Source organism: Theobroma cacao, chromosome 7 (assembly GCF_000208745.1).
Source record: "Theobroma cacao cultivar B97-61/B2 chromosome 7, Criollo_cocoa_genome_V2, whole genome shotgun sequence".
NCBI lineage: Eukaryota > Viridiplantae > Streptophyta > Magnoliopsida > Malvales > Malvaceae > Theobroma > Theobroma cacao.
This window is the reverse complement of record NC_030856.1, coordinates 1,257,946-1,279,062: the sequence shown is the minus strand read 5'-3', so window position 1 is coordinate 1,279,062 and position 21,117 is coordinate 1,257,946. Positions and strand designations below refer to the sequence as shown.

The following is a 21,117-nucleotide window of genomic DNA, read 5'->3' as shown; positions in this document are numbered from 1 at the left end:
AAAGTATATGGACCAAGAAAAGAAAACAATGGGTGTGGGGGAAAAAGATGTGCTCTTTTTCATCATGAAAGGCTCTCTTCTCCTCAGCCCCCAAAAACACCTGGACCCAAATTGCCATGGGCCTTTTGCCCCCACAGACAGGTTTGCAAGCTGATGACGTTATCAGTTCTGGCAACTTTAAGTGGAAAATGGAAACCCACAACAACGATTTGGATAGTGGCAGCCTCCTAAAATCCACATAACAAAAAGCTTTTACCAGGACAAAATGCCATAAAAATTCAGAGAGAGAGAGAGAGAGAGAGAGGTAGAGAGGACGGACCAACAACCATGGTAGTATCTATTTTTGGGGGTGCCACTATAAAAGAAAATTTCAAAATGAAAGTGATTTGAAAACCCCAAGCAAAGACAATTCCAGTTTTTCTATGGGAAGTATGGATAAGAGCTCAGTGTGACCACACAGAATAGTCAGAGTGAACAAATAACTGCAAAAATTTTATCAGCAGATGATGGAAAAATACAACTAGAAAGGCAATTAATGCAGCATTTGTTACATTCCAGACAAGGCAAACAGTCCAAATTTTTCCACCATATCTGTACATCACAACCATAGGAATCAAGTCTCTCACAACCTAATAGCATGCAGATGATTGCCATGTTCTTGAATGCGCCTGATGGAGAGCTTAGCAGCAAAAGCAAACAGTTATTACATATATGGCGAATAAAGTTGTTTGATGTAAATAACAAATGAATCAGAATACTTTGTAACTTATTTGATTGGGATTTTATATGGATATCCCTCTAATGTTTCACACTAGTAAATTGAACAGAAAGTCCTTACAATTCTGAGAGAAAAACAATCCCAGATAATATGAAGGAAATATAAGGACAAGAACCAGCAACTCTGCCAGGCATTACAGCAGCTGAAAAAATTACCAAAAAAAAAGGAAAAAAAATTAATACCCTATTGTTTTGATGTACTACTACCGGCACGCCTTGCTGGAGATGCATGGTACATTAATTGGAACCAATCATCCGGAGTATATATCCCGCAATCTGATTTTACACCTCACTCAAATGCCAAGAAAGGACCTAAATTTTCACTATTAAAAATAAAAAAGCAAAAAAAATCAAATCTCAAACCTTACACAAAATCCCTTGTAACTGCTCACTCTGAATGTGTATATTTCAAATCAATAACCCTCGTTAGTGCTATAAGATCAATTTCCGTGTAAGCTGACATAGTACTGAGGCAGTTGTATCAAATTCACAAACTTTTCACCTGTTTGCGCAAATTCATTCAAACCTACATTATAACTTCTGATATCCAAGTAACAGCTCTCCTAGGCAGCAATTCCTGAATAAGAAACCAACAAATATAAGAATTAACAAATGCAGCCAGCTGGCACACGACTCTCGAGCCTCAACATATCAGCATAAATGAAATGTTCAGAATCAACGTCAAGTATCTGCATGTAAAAAATCATCTTTCAGTCCTATGACAATAATAATATTCAGATTATTGAATTTCTTCTCTGCTTAGCAGAACAAGTTAAATTTCCCTACTTATTTCTTCCGAGTTACATACAACAAGATCAAGTTCATAAAGGCCCAAAGGAAAAGTTCTGACGAATAAACCCTGATGCAAACTGTTAAAAAAACAAGCATATATGCAGAAGAGGTCGGATAAAGTAATTGACACCGATGGATTCTATCATGGTACCACAAGAAAAGCAAACAGTTGGCTATCCTTACAGGAGTTGAAATCAGATATGACTAAAGATAAGACTTCACATTCCATTCCAAAAACAATTGCTAAGTAAGGAAAAACGAGTATGATCTCCATCTTAAATTCAAACTCCATGAACTTAAAACAAATTAGTTCTACCTTATACTAATGAATTTATCTTTATTCTTTTTGACTCCCTCTGCTAATTAGATGCCAGAAACAAGTTTATGTTGATATTATAAACATCCATAAACTATGACCGCAATTATGTTTCCAGCAAAAAGAAATTTTCATCTAGAGTTAAGAAAGTTCAACCCAAACCCTTAAGTTGAAAGTAGTTATTTGCATCCAGGTAAATCTAGAATAAATCTAACCTAAATTCAAAAGCTATTTCTAAAAAAAAAACTTAATGAAACTAAAGAGAGTATTACCTCTATTAGACTGTCTACTTGCAACACTGTAACTTCCAACATAATCCTCAGAAGTTCGCACAGCAACATCTGAAGATATATTGCCAAGCCCATAACTGAATGAGCTAGAGCCATCTAAGTCAGGAGTTGCAGACCGCCAAGTTGAGTCACCATAAACTGAACCACTGCGGTAGATATCCCCATAGGACCCCTCAAAACTACCAGTTGACCCAGCAAATGATGATGTTGGAGCTGCAACAGTTGCACCGTTTCTTCCATATCCTACCCCTCCCAAACCATAGTTATCATCAGCATTCCCATAACCAGCACTCCCAGTATAGCCAGAAGCATTCCCTCCACTTTGTGCAGGAGAAGGGCTCCAATTTACTCCACTATTTCCTAAAGAACCAAAACTCCCACTTCCAGACCCCAAGTAACCACCAGGGCTGGAAGCATTTGTGGCATTGCTTAGGCCTCCATTTCCCCAGACATTCCTAGTAGCAGAGCTCAAAACAGAATCATTTCTTCCACTTCCTACACCATAGCCAATAGGTGTGTTATACCTGTTTGAATTCCCACTGTAATAGGGACTAATTATTCTCCCATATCCAAGACCGTTGCCAAAGTTGGAACTCCCACCATAGCTTGGACTCATTCCTGGTTCCATATTCATACCTATTCCATATCCAGTGGTACTAAATGGAGGAAACCCAGTTCGACCACTAGCAAGAGGATTAAACCTACCATCCATCCTGACTCCAAATCCTCCAAGTGGGCTAAGATTATATCCCTGAGCGTAACTATTGAGGAAGTTGGCAGCCCTACTCAAGCCATAATTATATCCAATCATAGGGCTGCGGCTGGGGCCTGGAGATAGTTCTTTAGGAACTGCCCTCTTGACCTCAACCAATTTCCCGTTGAGTTCATGGAATGTTTTATGCAGGACTCTGTCTACCGCGTCCTCTGAATCATAAGTAATGAAGCCGAACCCTCTCGGCCTCTGCGTGTTATGATCATACATCACCACAACATCAGTAATTGAACCAAACTGATCAAAGTACTTCTTAAAGTCACCCTCGGTGACTGTAGATGCTAAACCTCCAACAAAAATCTTTTTTGTGCGTCCAGGACCAGGAGATCCAGTAATGCTACTCACGTTCCTGTTTAGAATGTGTTGATCATCCCTAGGAACAGCCTTCTTTGCCTCAACCTGAACATTGAGCAGTCAGAAACTTTAATCAAACAATTGCATCACTTTTTCTGTCCCAAACTAACAACTGGATAGAAATTCACTCAAACAAAGCCATACTAAGTCAATGCCAGAAAATAGTTCAAACTCACTGTGATTATCACAAATCTCAAATTAATTGAGGAGAAAAACATCCCTCCTCTGTAGGCATTTTCTACTATTTTAGAAGGAAAGAAATGTTTAAAATCCTAATTAAATCTGTAATGTATAAAGGATAATCATAATCAAGGCTCTCACCGTGCGACCATCAATCATATGCTTATCCATAATTACCCTCTCAGCAACAGCAGGATCAGCAAAGACAACGAAACCGAAGCCACGGGCACGACCTGTGACACGATCTCTCATGATCATTGCTTCCACCACTTCCCCATACTTCCTGAAATACTCCTTGAGACGTTCCTCATCGGTGTCCCAAGATATCCCACCAATGAAGAGTTTACCAAGATCTGATTCCATCTTATCTGCAATCACCATCATCAACCACCAATTTCAGTCCCAGAAAGAAAAATCTAAACTTTTCTCAAAACAAAGTACCTCAATCGGATTCGAAGATTAAAATTTTTCAAATTCAATCAGAATTCTAACACCAATTCAATAAATGAAACTCTTTGATAACTTTAAAAACCAATTCTGAATTATCAAATTATCATCAGCAGCTAAAAGGATCCATCCTTATTGGGGAAAACAAACCAAAACAGATCAAAATGTGAACAATAACAACAATCAAACAGGAAAATTAAAAGAAACAACATACCTTTTCTTATGAATTATAGACAGAACCTGATCAAAGACAAAGTGGGTAGTTGTCAAATCCAATCTAGGATCATCTGAAAACTTCATGCACCAATCAGAAAACAACCCAAGCTTCCTGGTAATCACAAAAAATTCAAAATTGAGACCAAATTATGTGGATCAAGACAAAGGAAAAGTCCAGAGAAAGATCAGGAAACAGAGAAAAAAACAGAGAGAAACAGAGATGCAGAAGAAGAAGAAGAAGAAGACAAAATTTTACCATCTTGGAAATGACCCAGTTTAGAAAATGGGAAGCAAATTAAGATCTGAGATGAGAAATGATGACAATGGAAACAGAAGAGGAGTTTTTGTTGCTCATTTTTTATCCTTCTCTTTAAAAAGGCTTTTCTCTACTTCTCCCCTCTCTCTCTCTCTCTCTCTCTCTCTCTCTCTCTCTCTCTCTCTCTCTCTCTCTCTCTCTTNCTCTCTCTCTCTCTCTCTCTCTCTCTCTCTCTCTCTCTCTCCTCCTCTGTTTCTTTTTCTATCTTTCTTGGTTATTCCACTCCTCTTAATTAAATCAAAAGAAATGGAATTTGAGGAGAGAGGTAGAGAGAGAAGAGAGAGAATATATATGTAGAGGGAGAGAGAAGATTGAGATTGGCAATCCTCTGGTGTAAGAATATTTGGAGTAGCCTAAAGACTGATGGCAGGAGATGGTGATGTTTTTCTTTTTTTACTTCCTTTTTCTTTTTTTAAGAAAATTAATAAAAATTATATTTTGATTCTTGTATAGACATTGAATCAATTAAGCATATGGCATTAACTATTCCTTGCTTGGGATTGCATGTTAGAACCAAAATCATGTTTCAACTTTTGCATTTTAATCATGAAGCAGACTTTTGGACCACTTTTTTAGACCTTAAATTTCCATTTTTTCAATTATTAATTTCTTTTTCTTTTTCTTCTTATTTTATATCATATGTTGATAGACAGGTTGGTTCAAAAAATTTGGCATGCTGTTGTTTTCTATGTTCATGTCTACAATGGAAACCCTTTTGGTACAGATTGAGCCTGCCTGGCTTGACACCACACATACAATTAGTGGAGTTAAAACTTACATGTTAGACCAAAGCTCATGACACCAAAAAAAAAAAGGGGGGGGGGGGTGTTAAGAACATCATCAGATTATTACAAGTTCATGGCAATCATCATGTCATGCTCTGGATTTTGTCTTAAACCTCTTCAAGATAACATTGAGGATTGAGTTCTGAAATCAAGTACAATCCAATGTTTGTTCTGTTTTGTTTTAAGGCATCTGTGACATTTCAGATTTGATGCATTCACAAGTTAAAGCCCTTTGATTAGATAGATACCAAAATCAACAACCAGAAAGGATTAGGAGGCTTCATTTCTTCTCCCCACATTAGACCAAAAGTCCTATTAAATTAGTAGTATAAATGAAAAACATCAGCCAGCTAATTGATGCTTGATCTAGTCCTTAATCTCCTATTTAAACCTTAATTTCGATGTTAAACTACACGTTTCGGAAAGTTCAATGAGGGTTCTTGGATGCGTATATTATTTTTTTTTATAAGTTTCTAACATTGGTTGAACAACTTTTTGCAGTTAGGCTGGTATAAAAATTTCATTTGGTGTAAGCAGAAAGCAAGGTTCAATGCCTAATCTGGTTTAGAAAAGAGACATTGGTTTGTAGTGAAGATATTTTTGGGATATTTAATGATCTGGCCTGCATTTTTTTAAACATATATATACATAAGAGAACAAACCAATCTAAGAAACAATGTTGAACCATTGCAACAGGTTGATGATCCCAAATGGACAAATCCCATTATTTCTGCCATCAACTTCTCCATGACAGAAAATTCATGAAATTGGATACATAACAAATGAAAGAATCTTAACTTTTCTTTCATAATTTATTAAAAAAATTTTGTGAATGCAAGTTGCAGCAGGGAAGCTACCGTTTGTGCATGTTTCACATGTCATTTTGATCTCATTTCAAGACTTATGATAAAATAATGATTGCCTTGTTTGTTTATCAAATTAGAGTATATTTCTAAAGTTATTACATAACCGGAAAAAAGGGTAGTAGAAGAACAAAGGAACCGCACTCTGGCATGTAGATTTCACCCTGATAGAGCTGCACAGCTACAGGTAAGTAATAAGTGTTAAGCTTGCTACGTTAAACATAAACTTTCTTGGTTTGGATTAAACAGAAGTATCTTGCAATGCTTCCTGCTTGTGTCAAGGACTGAGATGAATTTCAATTATTAAGTGTTAGAAGGTACCTTTCAAAGAAAAAGAGACAAGCAAACAACAGACAAGTACTTATAAAGTCTATTGTGATAATAACATGACTTATAGTCGGATTCACTCTTCCTCATTATGTACATTGGCTTCTGCCTTTCATGTAAAAGGCTTAGATAGAATATAAAACCCTCATTATTGTACTTAACATGGAAGTTCTTCCTGCTAAACAGAGGAAACGGTACTATTGTTCTGGTGCTGAAGTGAAATGGAATATAAAACATATCGAAATGTCCACTAACAATTTGATCCTGGAGTGTCCCAAGTCTCAGGTATGACACTGTGAAGTATACAGCAATCTGGATGGCCAGATTCAAAAGAAGACATAGAAGAAACCGAAAGATCTTCGTGTGCAAACAAAGCCTCATTTATCTTCTCCAGGACCTCTGATGCAGCTGGTCTATCTTGTGGGGAATGAGATACACACTTAAGAGCAATATTCAGCAAAGGAAATGCCCACTGCAATGCAGCTTTACTGACCTCCTTGTCAAAGACCTCTCCAGTCCATTCTTCCCTCACCATCGACCTGACCCACTTGGGAAGGTCTACTCCAGTTTTTTCCACAGTTTTGCCAGTAAGTAACTCCAGTAGGATAACTCCAAAGCTATAAACATCGCCTTGTTCTGATAAACTTTTCTCGGGTGCAGTATAACCATTGGAGGAGAAGAGGCGTTGCTTTTGGGGATTTAAAAGTCTTGAAACCCCATATTCACTTATTAATGGTTCCATGTTTTCACCCAACAGTATATTTGAGAGCTTTAGATTTCCATGAGGAATGATCTCCTGGTCGTTTGAACTCTGATATATGAACGCCAAACCCCTCGCAATGCCACTTGCTATGGTCAGCCTAAGTCTCCATGGAAAATCTTTTTTCTTCTCAATGTAGTCTGCATGTTAACAAAACAAATATCTGAGATACAGGACAGAAGACATTTTGACAGCTAAAGCCAGTCATAAAGTTGTTAATTAAGTTCAAAAAAAGATGCCAAAAGATCAAGAGGATGTAAGAACATTGGTCTCAATTTTCTCGTGCTTGTGTGAAAGAAAAATGCAATGCTGTAATGCTTGACCACCTTGGTCTGTACATGAGTGAGGTGTGGGTGCACCTGCATGCTCGCTGGAAAGCCTAAATTGGTTTGATCACGGGATGACCAGCCTCATTGATCTTAAGATTCTCAACTTACCTTTCAGCAGGTTTAGGAGGCTCCCATTGCTCTGATACTTGTAGAACAGAAGCTTTTCTTCATTAGAACAATTGTAGCCAACAAGGGGTAAAATATTTCGATGCTTCAAGTTCCCTATCTGCCTCATTGTCTGGCCAAACTCTTCAAAGGACACCTGCAATTTCTTCAATCTTTTGACAGCATAAGTGGCATTGTTCTTAAGTATTACCTTGTAAAGACTGCTGCAAAGGCTCTGGCTTCGTAAGTCGGCTGAGGCTTCTAGGAGATCATCTAGTTTAAAGCTTTCATGATCTTCAACAAAGAACACAAGCTCTTGGTGTCTATCCTCAGGCTTCGCTTCCTCTGTAGCACCGACTGGAGGAAATTTGAGAGGAGATTCTTTGAGAGCATTCAGAATCTCCTTCTCTTTAGTTGTTTTATCAGCCCTCTTGCTCAAATAGTATAATAACAGGAAGAACAACCCACTGCCAAGAACTAAGGGCACGATAGCCAACAATAGATTGTTTGACTTTTTATCACTAGAGTCCTTTGGAGGAGCTGGAGCCTGTTCATCATGTCCTGTTGTTTTTAAATGACTATCTCTTTGTAATGCGACTGGTTCCTTGGAATACTTATAAACATGCTTAAATTCCCTTTTTACACGTGGGCCGATGGGAGTAAAATGATTGTTAGAGATGTCCAAGCTCCTGAGATATTTCAACTTAGTTAGAGTGCCAGGAACTCTCCCAGTTAAAGAATTGCTACTCAGATTTAGATACCTCAGCCTTGTGCAGTATGATATCGAGCTAGGTATGGTTCCATGTACAAGATTTCTTGCTAAGCTGAGAACTTCAAGGTTTTGGAGCATGCAAAGGGCATGTGCATCTATTACCCCACTAAGATTCAAATTTTCAAGCCTTATTTCTAATATGGAGGTACCCTGCAGATTGCACTTTACACCTTTAGACTTAAGCAAGCAGGGATTTTGTGACAACTCATTCCATTGAGTTTCCAGTTTATTTTGGGGATCAACAGATCTAATGAAGCTAAGGAAAGATTCAGATTCGTGGACCTTACCTCCCAGGCAAACTGTGGCTAATAGAGGAAAAACTGCAATGCATATTAGCCCCTTCAAAAACAGGTCAAAATCTCCCCTTCTGTACATCTTTAGACTACTTTGTTGGTTCATCAAAAATGTGGTAAGTTGCAGTCATAACTAGATTTCTACTCAGGAAGGGACCTTGATAGAATCACAATACATCATTGTTTCTCCTTGTTTCGATGAATCTGATAAGGGCATATTCTATCTTAGTTTCCAAAGCTTCATGTATGCATTTTTTTAATACTTTATACAAGCAATATTCACAAACTTCACATAATTCGATATCTTCAATGAGACACCAGACTCATACTAGAATTTTACTCAGACATCTTCACTATTTTGCTCATAGTCTGTTGGTTTCTGTTAACAGTTTGAGCTATCATATTCTCTTCTGATATGGCTGCAGAATCATGCCAACAAGCATCGAAAACTTTTCTTTCTTTCTGTAGATCATCGTACTAACAGTAGTTTGATTAATTTTTTGATTAAGGAAATTCATGGAGCAACATCATCATCAAGAAGTAAGTGATAAGATATTTGGACAAAAACAATGTCTGTCTTTTGGAAAGTCCTAATTAACTAAACCTTGTACTGTGAAGCCAAGAAGCAGCAAACATGCGTTGACAAGCAGAAGGCAACAGGCATACCTCATACTCAAGTCATTAACTTGCTTGGGTTATCAAAAGTTTACCCTTTCTTTTCCTTAAATCAACCTAAAATAAAGTTATGTTTCCTTAGCGTGATCTTTGGGGATGTCAAATGCAATATTTCTGGAAATCTCCCAATCTGCAGAGACAAGAAGAGCTGGCAATGACCATTCTTCTGCCTGTTCAATCATCAGTCAACCCTTTCAGACATCCAACAAAGACATTATCCCTTTGACTAATGGATTTACAGCTGTTTTTTCCTGGAACCAATAGGCTTCTGTTCCACCTGCAAGTTGCAAATGACCCAGTCAATTCACATGGTTGGTTCTATTAGCCTCTCACATTCCAATCCAGGCCACACTGTTCATCAAGGAATCACATTGCAAAAACATAAAAATACATTTAAAAATTGAAAATCATGGTTCCATGCTTTGTTTAAGAACATTAAATTTTGCTTTTGGCCAAACAAGTCAGCCAAATGAATTTTATAATATGATTAGTTTTCTAATTTGAGATTATAGTGGGGGAACTAGAATCATTTAAAGAGTTGAAAGTTTCTCCCCCAAAAGCACTGATTAAAGGCAGACTAATTCTAAGTATAGATATCATTATACCATATTCTCCGTATTCTTTTTTCCCATCCAAATTAACCCATTTCCTTACAAAAGGAAATACAAAAAAGCTAAGCAAAAGCACTAAACAAACTTTTGATGCCAAATTCTGCAAACCCTTTTTTTATTTTGGTAAAATGGAAAAACCAGTCAGGCCAGATTAGGGCCAGGCTAGCAATAATTTTCCCAACAAATTTGAGTGTGACAGCAATATAGAAAAAAGAAAAGGAGAAGGTCTCTTTGTCACCCAACTTCCCTATAATAAAATATGCTTCTCTTCTCCACACGCCAAGAGCTGTGCTTTTACATAGGCTTGAAAGGTCGTTTGCTTGAATGTCACATTCGCCTTATAGGTTGGCTCTCCTCAAAGACATAAGCATGTTCTTTACAGCCCCATTCAAAGGTATTCAATTTGAATCTATTAGATTTTGCTTTGACTTTACTTCGAATACAATTTGAATTTGAATTGATCTTTTATCCGTGTGTTTGAATTTTCAAATTCGAAAAATTCATATCCAAGATATCGAGAGTTTTACACACAATAAATCGTAAATTTTTTTTCTTTCTCATTTATATTTAGATATATTGTATGTTTAGAAAAAACAATATGTACAAAATAAACTTTAGAACCCTTAACTTTCCCTCCCCTAAAGGGAACTCTCCTAAGTTATCCAATTAACCTACTTGAAAGAGAAATTTAAAGGGAAAAAAAACCTAACCATTGATTTGGATTTGCATCCAAATCAATCATGAACACTTTAAGATTAGAAAAAGATAAACAATAAAAAAAACCTAGGCCTAATTCAGTCATATATACTACATTGAAAATTAGCATTTAGTCATGGAGAAATTCAGCTATCAATATTTTCATCATCATCATCATCAACTTCATCGAAAAACGAGTCCCGGAGGAGCTCCGCTGCGGAGGGCCTTGCCCTAGGCTGAGCAAGGCACCTCTCAATGAATGCCTTGACGTCCGGATCCCTAACCTTGCTCAAGGCTTGAGGCCTCACCCCACTTGACACCTTCTTGTAAATCTTGGCCACATTGTCACACTCACTATAGGGGATTTCCAAGGTCACCATCTCAAGCACACACATACCAAATGAGTATATGTCGATAAGTTCTGTGTAATCTTCATCATACAGCTCTGGTGCCATGAATTCCGGTGTCCCGAGGACTGAATGTGCCGAATGGCTCTTCCCCACGGTGGCTGCCAATCCCAGATCACCAATCTTAACCTGTTGAAGATACTGAAACAGTGAATAAAACTATAAAGTAATAAGAGAATTATATTCTCTATACCTTTCACCTTCTTTACTTTTCGTTGCTTTTCCTACCTTTCCCCAGTAACCAAACATGTAAAAAAGAAAGACAGAATCATCATCATCTAACCATGAGCATATACCTGGCCGGTGTTTCCATTAACAAAAACATTGCTGCAATTGAGATCTCTGTGAATGATACAAGGCTCATGAGTATGCAGATAATCCAACCCTGTCAAAATCTGCTTCGACCATTTCTTCAATGCCTTCATTGACACCTGCCTGTGCTTCTTCCTGTACTCCCTCAAATTCCCAGAAGTACAGACTTCAGTGATGAAATTCAGGGTGTTATGCTCCTGGTCGCGCCAGACATTGTGCAACGAGATAATGTTCTTGTTGGTCAATGATCTCAGTAACCGAACCTCCGAAAACAGCCTGTCGATCATCGATGGATCGTTGGAAAGGTTCCTCAGTTTGACTTGGTTCCATGCAACTTCGATCCCTTCCTCTTGATCAAATGCGCGGTAGACCCTTTTGACCGCCCCCGAACCTAGAAGTTCAGTGTAACGACCATAACGGCCGGTCGGATCGATCTCTACAAAAGGCTCCGAATCCTTGTCGGATTGTTCAGGATTGACCCCAGGCATCTACTCATGAAAATCATGCACAAACATAAGTTAAAAAAATACACAAAAAAATCATGAAAAAACTTGCAAAATATACGAAGATTTTGCCATAAAAAACTAAGGATTCAACCCAAAAAAACAAAAGGGTTTGGAGAACTCACCATAAAGGACAAAGGAGAGATATGAGAAGCAGAAACTTTATCTGCAAGAAGGGTAACCGAACACGAAGTTAGGGAAAAGCTAAAGGGTTTTGAAGAGTGGTACTTATAGGAGAAGCTTTTTAGGTTAAAAAGATTAGGTTGATTAACTAGGGTTAATTTTTATTAACCTCTATAGGTTTAATTTATGAATGTTTATGGTAACTAAGAAATGAGTTTAAAAAGTTCAGATTGGCCTCGATTACGATTTTAATTGAATTTATTTTTATAATTAATAACAATTCATAACTGAATCTTTAAAATAAAAAAATAAATTTTTTTAAATTTATATTCGATACACTGTCCGATCTTATTCATTATTAACGAATTAGATGACAATATGGATTAAAATATATACTCGATGCATAAAAAATTTCGATTTTGTTTGGTCGATTTAGTTTTACCACGTTGTACATATCTTCGGAGCTGCTTTTTAGGTTTTGTTTCCTTTTATGTTGGAAAACAAAGAAGTCAACGTTGGCAACAAAAAATTTTGACATTGAATCATGACCGTCCACGTAAGCATGTGGGTGGTTTTTGACGTGGTTTGGACGGCCTAGATGAAACTAGAGAGGTCAAGTGATTGAAGGGGGAAGAAAGTCTTGATTCCAAGTCTATGACTTTGAATTTTCTATGTTGTGGGCATAGTCAATGGGCAACAATTGGGAGTGTGTTTGGCTTGCAAGAAAATTGTTCAAAGAAAAATCAAATTTCGTAAAGTATTTTTCTTGATTCACGAGTCAAATATATATAATATGAATTATTAAAGGGTACGATTTGATTTTCCGAAAAGAAAATATTAAGTTCGTTCAGTTAATAGTAAGTAATTTTACAATCATAAATCGATAATTTACACACAGTACGATGTTATTGAAATAAAAATTTCAATTTCAACTTCAAAATTATTAAAAGTTAATATATGAAAATTTTTTCTTTAAATTTAAATTAAGATGTTAACTTATATTATATCGATTTTTTTCTCAAGTTTTGGATTTTTATCGATATTTTCATGCTACCTTATTTATATCGAATCTGGAATTTTTATATATTAATATAAACCATTTTAATTAATTTTATCTCGAATCTAAAATTACCCGAAATAGTTAGGTGATAACACATGTTTATCAATACTTCAAAAAGTAGCCTGAAATAAATTTAACATTCTCGGAAAATTTTTTCTTATTCAAAGTTCTTCGATTTGATTCTTAATATTTAAAGCTCCAAATTATTTTCTAATTCGTCATTAGACCACAAGTGTGCCTCACATGAAAAACCAGTAATCGTGGATATAAATCGAGAATCATAACCTTTAATATTTATCTCAAAAAACATAAAAAAATAATATAAAAATAATTAATTAGAAGATAGGATTGGATCCTAGGGTTCTTGAGGTTGGCATATTCTTGTGACATTATCCTAAGGCTTTTTCTATCTAAATTCAGGAAGGAATTCAAAGTTCTTCAATTTGATTCTTAAAATTTAAGGCTCCAAATTAATTTTCTAATTCATCATTAGACCACAAAAGTGCCTCACATGAAAAACCCGTAATTGCGGATATAAATCGAAAATCATAACCTTTAATATTTATCGCAAAAGACATAGAAAAATAATATCAAAAAAAGAATCAATTAAAAGATAGGATAGGATCCTAGGGTTCTTGAGGTTGGGATTTTCTTGTGACAATATCCTAAGGCTTTTGCTATCTAAATTATTAAAACATGAAGGAACATGTGATTTTCCAGTCCAAGTTGTTTTGGCCACTTCTTAACATACAATAATATGTTACATGGAAAGCATGTGAGAACCCCCACCCATCAATGCTTCAATCAAACTAAACAAAAGAAAAAATTAATTAATTTTCAATTCCTTATTTTTTGTAAAATTAATTTTTAAAAGTAAAGGGCTGCTATAAAACCGATATCGTCCACGTGTCACGAGCATGAAGATCTCTATTTAAAATTAATAATATAAAAAATAAAGATATTATTAAATAAAGATAAATAAAAAAAGAGACCAATATTCAAATCTTTTTTAGATATCACATGGGGTGCATTTTTATGAAGATAACTCTTCCCCCAAGTCTTTGAATCAACAAAATAAGACCAAGTCAATCTTTCTTTATATCCTATATAGCTTTTTATTATTATTATTATTGAGGCATCGAGTCAAAGTATGATACCCTTGGTAAGCTCAATATGAATTAGCCTTTGAACCACTTTTAAAATGCTCGAATTAATCGACAAATATATTTATTCGAATAATTTTGGAGATATATCGATTCTTTCATGATGTAAATTTAATTTAATTTTTATTTTGTTTATGTATATAAAATATATGCACGATAAAATTTAAAAAATTACGATTGAAAATGCGAAATTATTAAGATATTTATAAACGGTAACTATTACTTTAATAGTATGATATTATTCAGATAGAATGTTGTACTTGGATATGCTTAACTTGTTTTACCAACCAAACCCAAAACCTTATTAAATAAACCTTTTAATTCTAAAAAAAATGAATAAATAAATAACAACAAATCAATGACAAATTCTTTACTACTTGGGTTGAGACCTTGTTAAGAAGTTGCAAACATGTTTCACATTATATGAATGACAAAAATTGAGTGTATTTGGATGTAATTAGGTCCGAATTTTGACTAATCCCATTAAATAAAAGTAACGTGTATTCTTATATTCGAATATTTAATTTAAGAATAAATATATATATATTTGTTAATCAAAAGAGACGGATTCAAATTCTCTTGACTGTCACTTTCACAAATCATAGGGTTACAACTTAGTGGCCCCACCTCACATGCAAAGCCCCATAGCCCCCCATATGCAATGTTTAGAATTCTAAATTGGTCTATTTGCCATCCCCAGAGGGAAATATAGAAGAAGAAAACTTGTAAGCCATAATACCCTGCAAACAAAAATGGGAGCAAAGTATATTGAAATCAAGGCTTATCTTTTGGAGCCATTGGAGCATTATCCATTCCCTTTATCAGAAGCTTTTTGTTGCCTGTCATGATTATCCACTTCTGTTTTCCTTGGTTTGCAATCTCTATAATGGAAGAGGGGGCCAAAATTTGTCCAAGGGAACCTTATTGCATTATGAGTTGTGCAAGCATGTGGTATAACAGCAACATTTCCATCATTATTGCTTATATATGAACATACATATATATATATATATATATATGTTTCATTTTTAAGAAGTTAATGTTCTTTTTGTTCATTTTATGCCTTCAACAATCACCATTTCAAAATCTAAATTTGTGTTCTTGTAAGTCGAGATTAATATTAATTAGCATAAATCAAAATAATTGATTGAAACCAATTGAATTCAATTTTTTGATTTCAATATTAATCGATTAGGAGGAATGATTTATTTGATTATTTTGATCGATTTTCGGTATACAAAATTTACAATTGACTCAATAAAAAATGGGTCGCTAATAATATATATAGTTTGACCTCATAAATATTGTTGGGCCTCAGCGTTGACCAAAATGGGGCAAGTCTAATTGGATTAAATTAAAAGCCCAAGACCTTTATTGGATATTTATTAAAGTTTTGGGCCGAATATGAATTTTTCCAAGTGTTAAAACGACACCGTTTATGCACCTAACCGCCTTCGGCTTACTCGTTTTCCCGGCAAGTTACACGCCTGAAGAACTGATAAAAAGGGAAAGAAAAAAAAAAATTAAATCGTCGCAAATTCTCTGTTGTTTCATTTCCCTTAGGTTTTTAATGTCGTCGCAGAATCTTTTGGCGTCGGTAACTCCGTCGCTGAAAGAAATAGAATCGGCGATCAAACTCATAGATGTAAAAAAGGAGGAACTGAAGAAAGCGTTCGACGATCTCCAAGCCAACGCTTTGCACCTCTCTTCTTTCTCTATCTCCTGGTCCGACCTCGACTCTCACTTCACGGCAATTCAGAACTCGGTAACTCAACGATTCCGCATCCTCGAGTCGCGCGAGTCCGCTGACCGTCCGGTTGGTGCCGTCCCCGTTTTGGAGCACACTCGGTGCTCAGCTCAGCCGCTGTCGGTGAAACAGAGAGACCAGTCTGGTTCGGAGCCGTTAACGAGACAGGACCGGGTTGAGTCTGTCACTGATTCGATTGCGAATCGGCTTTTAAACCAGCTTGTACCGTTGAATTTTGAGCAACCATCGTCGTCAAATTCAGTGGGATTGCAATCTAATGGTTTAGCTCCGGCGTCGAGCCGAATTGACTCGGTGGTGACTCGGCCGGAGCTGAAGGAGTTTTGTGAGAGAATGGATGGGAAGGGGTTGAGGAAGTATGTCAATGACCACCAAAAAGAGCGGGAAGCTATTCGAATGGAGTTTCCGGGTGCACTAAAGAGTGCCCCGGATCCTGCGGCTATGGTTTTGGATGCAATGGAGGGGTTTCATGCAGAGAATTCGCAGTCTAAAGGCGATAAAGACCCGGAATTGTTCGGTTTGAGGAGGGTTTGCGTGTTTTTGTTGGAGCAGTTGATGGAAACTGGTGTAAGTTTTAGTGATGAAGTGAGGGAGAGAGCAAAGCAGTTAGCTTTAGAGTGGAAAGGGAAGCTCAGGTTGAGCAGAGATAACTCTTTGGAGACACTGGCGTTTTTGCATTTAGTGGCAGCTTATGGTTTGGGAGCTGTGGTTGATAAAGAGGAGCTTGTTGGCTACTTTGTTATCATTGCTAGATACCGGCAGGCTACAATGTTGTGTAGGTCAATTGGTTTAGGGGAGAAAGTTCATGGTGAGTTTATCGGTTTCTTGATTAAATTCGGTTCTTATCATGTGCAATTGGATTTATATGATTTTGGGATTGGTGTTATTCTTGTTTACCATTGTTTTATGTGCATTTAAATTGCTTTCTCATGGCTGATGAGTTTTATCATGAATGCTTGGTTTAGATTATCATGTGTGATAGAGTTTTGAGAATTTAAGCATTTCATGTATGGATTGATATGTCAATAGGTCTAGCTGTTTAATATATGATTTATGGTGATGCTATTGGTATCTTGGTTCAATGTGATTCTTGTTCTGCGCACTTAGATTTATTTGATTTTACCGTTGGTGTTTGTGCTCTATTTCAAACTGTTTATGTGCATGTAAAACTTCAGAACTTGTTTTGAACAGGAAACACATGTATGAGTTTAGAATGTCTTGCTCAGTTTTCACTGACAAGAAGCAAGTGAAACACATGAGTATGGTAGCTTCTCAAAGAACAAAAAATTGGTTCATGGAATGATAAACAAGAAGAAAAGCATGGGGAGATCTTTTTGTTGCATCAATGAATGTGTGCAAATGTAGCATATTGTTTAAGAAATGTGTAAGCTGTAGAATTTACATAATTTCTTCCCCCTTTTAGGATTTAAAATTGTTTCCCTTTTGCCAGTAATGATCTTGTAGTTTTAGGAGTAGCTTCTGATGAAAACAGCCTTGCTTTTCTTATGTGTTGCAGATCTGATTCAAAAGCTGTTAGATAGTGGCAAACAACTTCTTGCTGTGAGATTTATATTTGAGTTTGGGCTGGCGGAAAAATTCCCACCAGTCCATCTTTTGAAAGAATATCTGAAGGAGACAACAAAGCTTGCTAAGCAAGTGTGCAAGGACGGAAAAAACTCTCTTAAGTCACAGGTAAGCTTTCATTTCCTGCAAAATTTTCAGGGTATTATACTTAAACATTCATTTTCTTTTGATTTAATTATGTTTCCTCATGCAGAATGAGGCCACAGCCAAAGAAATTGGTGCCTTGAAAGCTGTAATTAAAGTAATTCAAGAGCACAAGCTAGAAACTGAGTATCCACAGGAGGACCTTCAGAAGCGTATTGAGCAGCTTGAGAAGCAGCAGGCAGACAGGAAACGCCCTGCAGCAGCTCCTGCTGCCAAGCCTCAGCAGCAGCAGCAGCAGCAGCAGGCCAAGCAGCAGACAAAGAAGAAGAAGCTGGCACAGGTAAAGCAGCAGCAGAGTGGCAACAAGCGTCCTAGAACATTTGCATCTGCTGTTCCTATGGCAGCACCGTTGGGTGTTGCTGGTGCAAGTTCAGCTGTTCCCCCATTCCAGCCATCACATCTACAGCCAGCAGGTTTATTGCCTGATTGTTCTGCTGCATATTTGGGCTCGCCAGCCGGTCCTTATGGCTTGGCAGGCTCTGCTACTGTTCCTCCTTATGCAGGCTCATCAGTGGGGTTATATGGTTTGGCCGGAGCCCCTATGGGTTTCTCTATGAATCCAAACCCTGCTGCCTCCCATTTATATCCTTATGACAGACTGACTACTTACAGTGCATACGGCTTACCACCACACTACCATCCATCTTACCATCCACAGTAGCTGCTGTTACTGTTTTTTCGTTGCCATGGTATGCCTTTGGATGCTAGGGCCCATTGAGGCACAGGTTGCTGGAAAGCACTGCTGCTTCTTTGATAACTGGATGATGGTATTGCATGAACTAGATTCACCATGACCAACTTTTGTAGACATGGGGGAGGCTGCATAGTATTTTATTTACCGATCATGTTGCTAATTCCCCAGAAGATTTACAATATATTATGATTTCTTATGAGATGACGTAATTTTCAATGTTCTAGCCATTTTTCTTTTATTCAATCTTCTAACTTCCACTTGCATGATGCTTCAGATATGCAGTTTTCTGCAATATTTGTTAGGGAGACTGGATCTCAAATTTGCTAATATGATGCCACCAGAAATTGTTCTGTTAATTTCCCTTGCACATTTTTTTTTCTTAATGTTAAATCAATTTAACTATATATTGAAAGGGGAAGTTGCCAATGAGGCATTCAATGATTAAAATTTTGATATTTTCATTTGGATCATTGGGTTTTGAGATTAATTCTTACACTGTCAATCCAAATTATGATCCTTTCTTACAATCTGACTTAATACCAAATTAAATCATAACTAGAGAGTTAGAGCTATAGTCTTGGAGTAGTTAGAGAGGGATTGTGAATTTCTAAATCGAAGTCGTGAATTTCTAAATCGAAGTCGTGAATTTCACATCGATCGTGTACTGGAATCGGATACTGCTATGATTTTTGACTGGGAGTCCTCAAAATATTAAACAGGTTATGTGTACCATGACACAGCCATTTCTAGTGCAAAAGCAACATTCGTTCGTTTCAGACAAAGCTCCTACATTTCAGGCATGGAAACATGAGTTCCTATACTTCAAACCACCTGCGATTACTGTCTCTGACAAAACAGTTAACCTCCCACGTGAACCAAGGCCGCCATGCGGACGCCCTCTCTCTCTTCCACAGCATGCAAGCCTCGCCATCTCTCACTCTCGACCCTTACGTCTTCCCCCTCGTTCTCAAATCATGCGCCGCCATCAGCCGTCCCCGACTGGGGTCGTCGATTCACGCCCACGCCACCAAGTCATCTCTCCTCTCCAACCCATTCGTCGCTTGCGCTCTCGTCGACATGTACGGGAAATGCTTCTCCATCTCTTCAGCCCGCAGATTGTTCGATGAAATCCCTCAACGCAACGTCGTTGTTTGGAATTCCTTGATTTCTCTGTACACGCGCTGCGGGCGCGTCGATGAGGCTTTGCATCTGTTTCAATCTATGGATGTCGGGCCAAACGAGTCCACGTTTAATCCCATTATAGCGGGCTTGTCTGAATTGGAAGATGGGCCTTTCATGGCTACCGAGTTTTATAGAAGAATGCAGAGAGTGGGTTTGAGGCCCAATTTGATCACGCTTCTGGCTCTGTTACCTGCTTGCGTTGGCGTGGCGGCATTGAGTTTGATCAAAGAAATTCACAGCTACGCGCTTAGGAGTAACACAGAACCGCACCCGCAGCTGAGAAGTGGTTTGGTGGAAGCTTACGGGCGATGTGGGTGTCTGGTTTACGCGCGAAATGTATTCCAATGTATGGAAGAAAGAGATGTAGTTGCTTGGAGTAGTTTGATATCAGCTCACGCTTTACATGGTGAGGCAAAGGCTGCATTGGAGGTATTTCAGCAAATGGAGTTGGCAAAAGTTTGGCCTGATGACATTACTTTTCTTGGGGTATTAAAAGCTTGTAGCCATGCCGGATTAGCAGATGAAGCATTGGGTTATTTTGATAGAATGCATAAGGATTATAAACTAGAAGCGAGTGCTGATCATTATTCGTGTTTGGTCGATGCGTTGAGCAGAGCAGGGAGGTTGTACGAGGCTTATAGAGTTATAAAAGAAATGCCTGTGAAGCCAACCGCAAAGACTTGGGGAGCTTTGCTTGGTGCTTGTAGAACTTATGGAGAGGTGGAGTTGGCTGAGATTGCTGGGAGAGCTTTGTTTGAGATAGAGCCGTCTAATGCTGCCAATTATGTGTTGTTGGCTAGGATTTATGCTAGTGTGGGGAGATATGAGGAAGCTCAGGGAATGAGAATGGAGATGAAGGAAAGGGGAGTGAAGGTAGCACCTGGTGGCAGTTGGGTTGTGAATCAAGACTAAAGGAATGAGCTTTGGGTGATTTTCCTCTAAACGAATGCTAATCTTTAGATTCTATGTTGTATTTTGGTGACGTGCACACATGGAGAAAGGGCTCTTCATTGGCTGAATCCGTTTCCTTACCTAGAGCTACCATACCTAGACAACTTGGAGTGGGAAATGAGAAGCCACTTAGTACTCTGTCTTGTTTCTATGAACAAAACAAAGATTAAGAATATTGGTTGGAAAATCAGTTCTTTGTTGGGTTCAATTTATTGTCCTAATGCAAAATATGTTCATGCTTTAGTTCCTTCCAAGCCCCCCCTTCCTAGATGCATTCTTTCTTTTTCCACTTTCGAGTCTAATAGCTATTCTATACAAGCCTATCCGACCTGTCGGTGTTTTTCATTTTTCTTCTCTTTTCTGATGACTACAATTTTTGCTTCCACGCTGATTTGTAGAATTTATTGCTCTAGAACTGGTATTTAATGATAATCTATTGAGTGGCCTCATATATGGTAATGTCTGATAACTGATTTATTTGCTCATCATGGGTTGTACAACAGAGGTTTAAAGGTAAAAATGGGCTTTGTAGTTCTAGGTGGTGGAAGCCAAT

At 37.5% G+C, this 21,117-nt stretch overlaps 5 protein-coding genes across 7 annotated transcripts; 2 read left to right on the top strand and 3 right to left on the bottom strand.

The window, feature by feature from the left end:
* LOC18593376 (heterogeneous nuclear ribonucleoprotein 1) lies at positions 690-4,589 on the bottom strand. Of its 3 annotated transcripts, XM_018124573.1 has the most exons (5): positions 4,401-4,589; positions 4,143-4,256; positions 3,623-3,849; positions 2,158-3,346; positions 690-1,354 (listed from the first exon to the last, which is right to left on the bottom strand). In XM_018124573.1, exons 3-5 carry the CDS (start codon positions 3,842-3,844, stop codon positions 1,341-1,343), a joined length of 1,425 nt encoding a protein of 474 aa, XP_017980062.1. In that variant the 5' UTR covers positions 3,845-3,849; positions 4,143-4,256; positions 4,401-4,589; the 3' UTR covers positions 690-1,340. The 3 variants fall into 3 exon arrangements, with proteins under 3 accessions (XP_017980062.1, XP_017980061.1, XP_017980060.1); XM_018124572.1 differs by lacking the exons at positions 4,143-4,256; positions 4,401-4,589 and having other exon boundaries at positions 690-1,466; positions 3,623-3,929; XM_018124571.1 differs by lacking the exons at positions 4,143-4,256; positions 4,401-4,589 and having other exon boundaries at positions 3,623-3,927.
* Positions 6,585-8,797, bottom strand: LOC18593375 (probably inactive leucine-rich repeat receptor-like protein kinase IMK2). Its single transcript, XM_018124574.1, has 2 exons — positions 7,633-8,797; positions 6,585-7,335 (listed from the first exon to the last, which is right to left on the bottom strand). Exons 1-2 carry the CDS (start codon positions 8,774-8,776, stop codon positions 6,686-6,688), a joined length of 1,794 nt encoding a protein of 597 aa, XP_017980063.1. The 5' UTR covers positions 8,777-8,797; the 3' UTR covers positions 6,585-6,685.
* On the bottom strand, positions 10,516-12,101 carry LOC18593374 (probable serine/threonine-protein kinase WNK11). Its single transcript, XM_018124575.1, has 3 exons — positions 12,024-12,101; positions 11,380-11,883; positions 10,516-11,212 (listed from the first exon to the last, which is right to left on the bottom strand). The coding sequence occupies exons 1-3, from the start codon at positions 12,024-12,026 to the stop codon at positions 10,823-10,825; spliced, it is 897 nt and encodes a 298-aa protein (XP_017980064.1). The 5' UTR covers positions 12,027-12,101; the 3' UTR covers positions 10,516-10,822.
* On the top strand, positions 15,745-18,692 carry LOC18593373 (FRIGIDA-like protein 2). Its single transcript, XM_007020560.2, has 3 exons — positions 15,745-16,817; positions 17,526-17,701; positions 17,787-18,692. Exons 1-3 carry the CDS (start codon positions 15,815-15,817, stop codon positions 18,396-18,398), a joined length of 1,791 nt encoding a protein of 596 aa, XP_007020622.2. The 5' UTR covers positions 15,745-15,814; the 3' UTR covers positions 18,399-18,692.
* LOC18593372 (putative pentatricopeptide repeat-containing protein At1g03510) lies at positions 18,970-20,909 on the top strand. The gene has a single exon (XM_007020559.2). It carries the CDS (start codon positions 19,239-19,241, stop codon positions 20,523-20,525), a length of 1,287 nt encoding a protein of 428 aa, XP_007020621.2. The 5' UTR covers positions 18,970-19,238; the 3' UTR covers positions 20,526-20,909.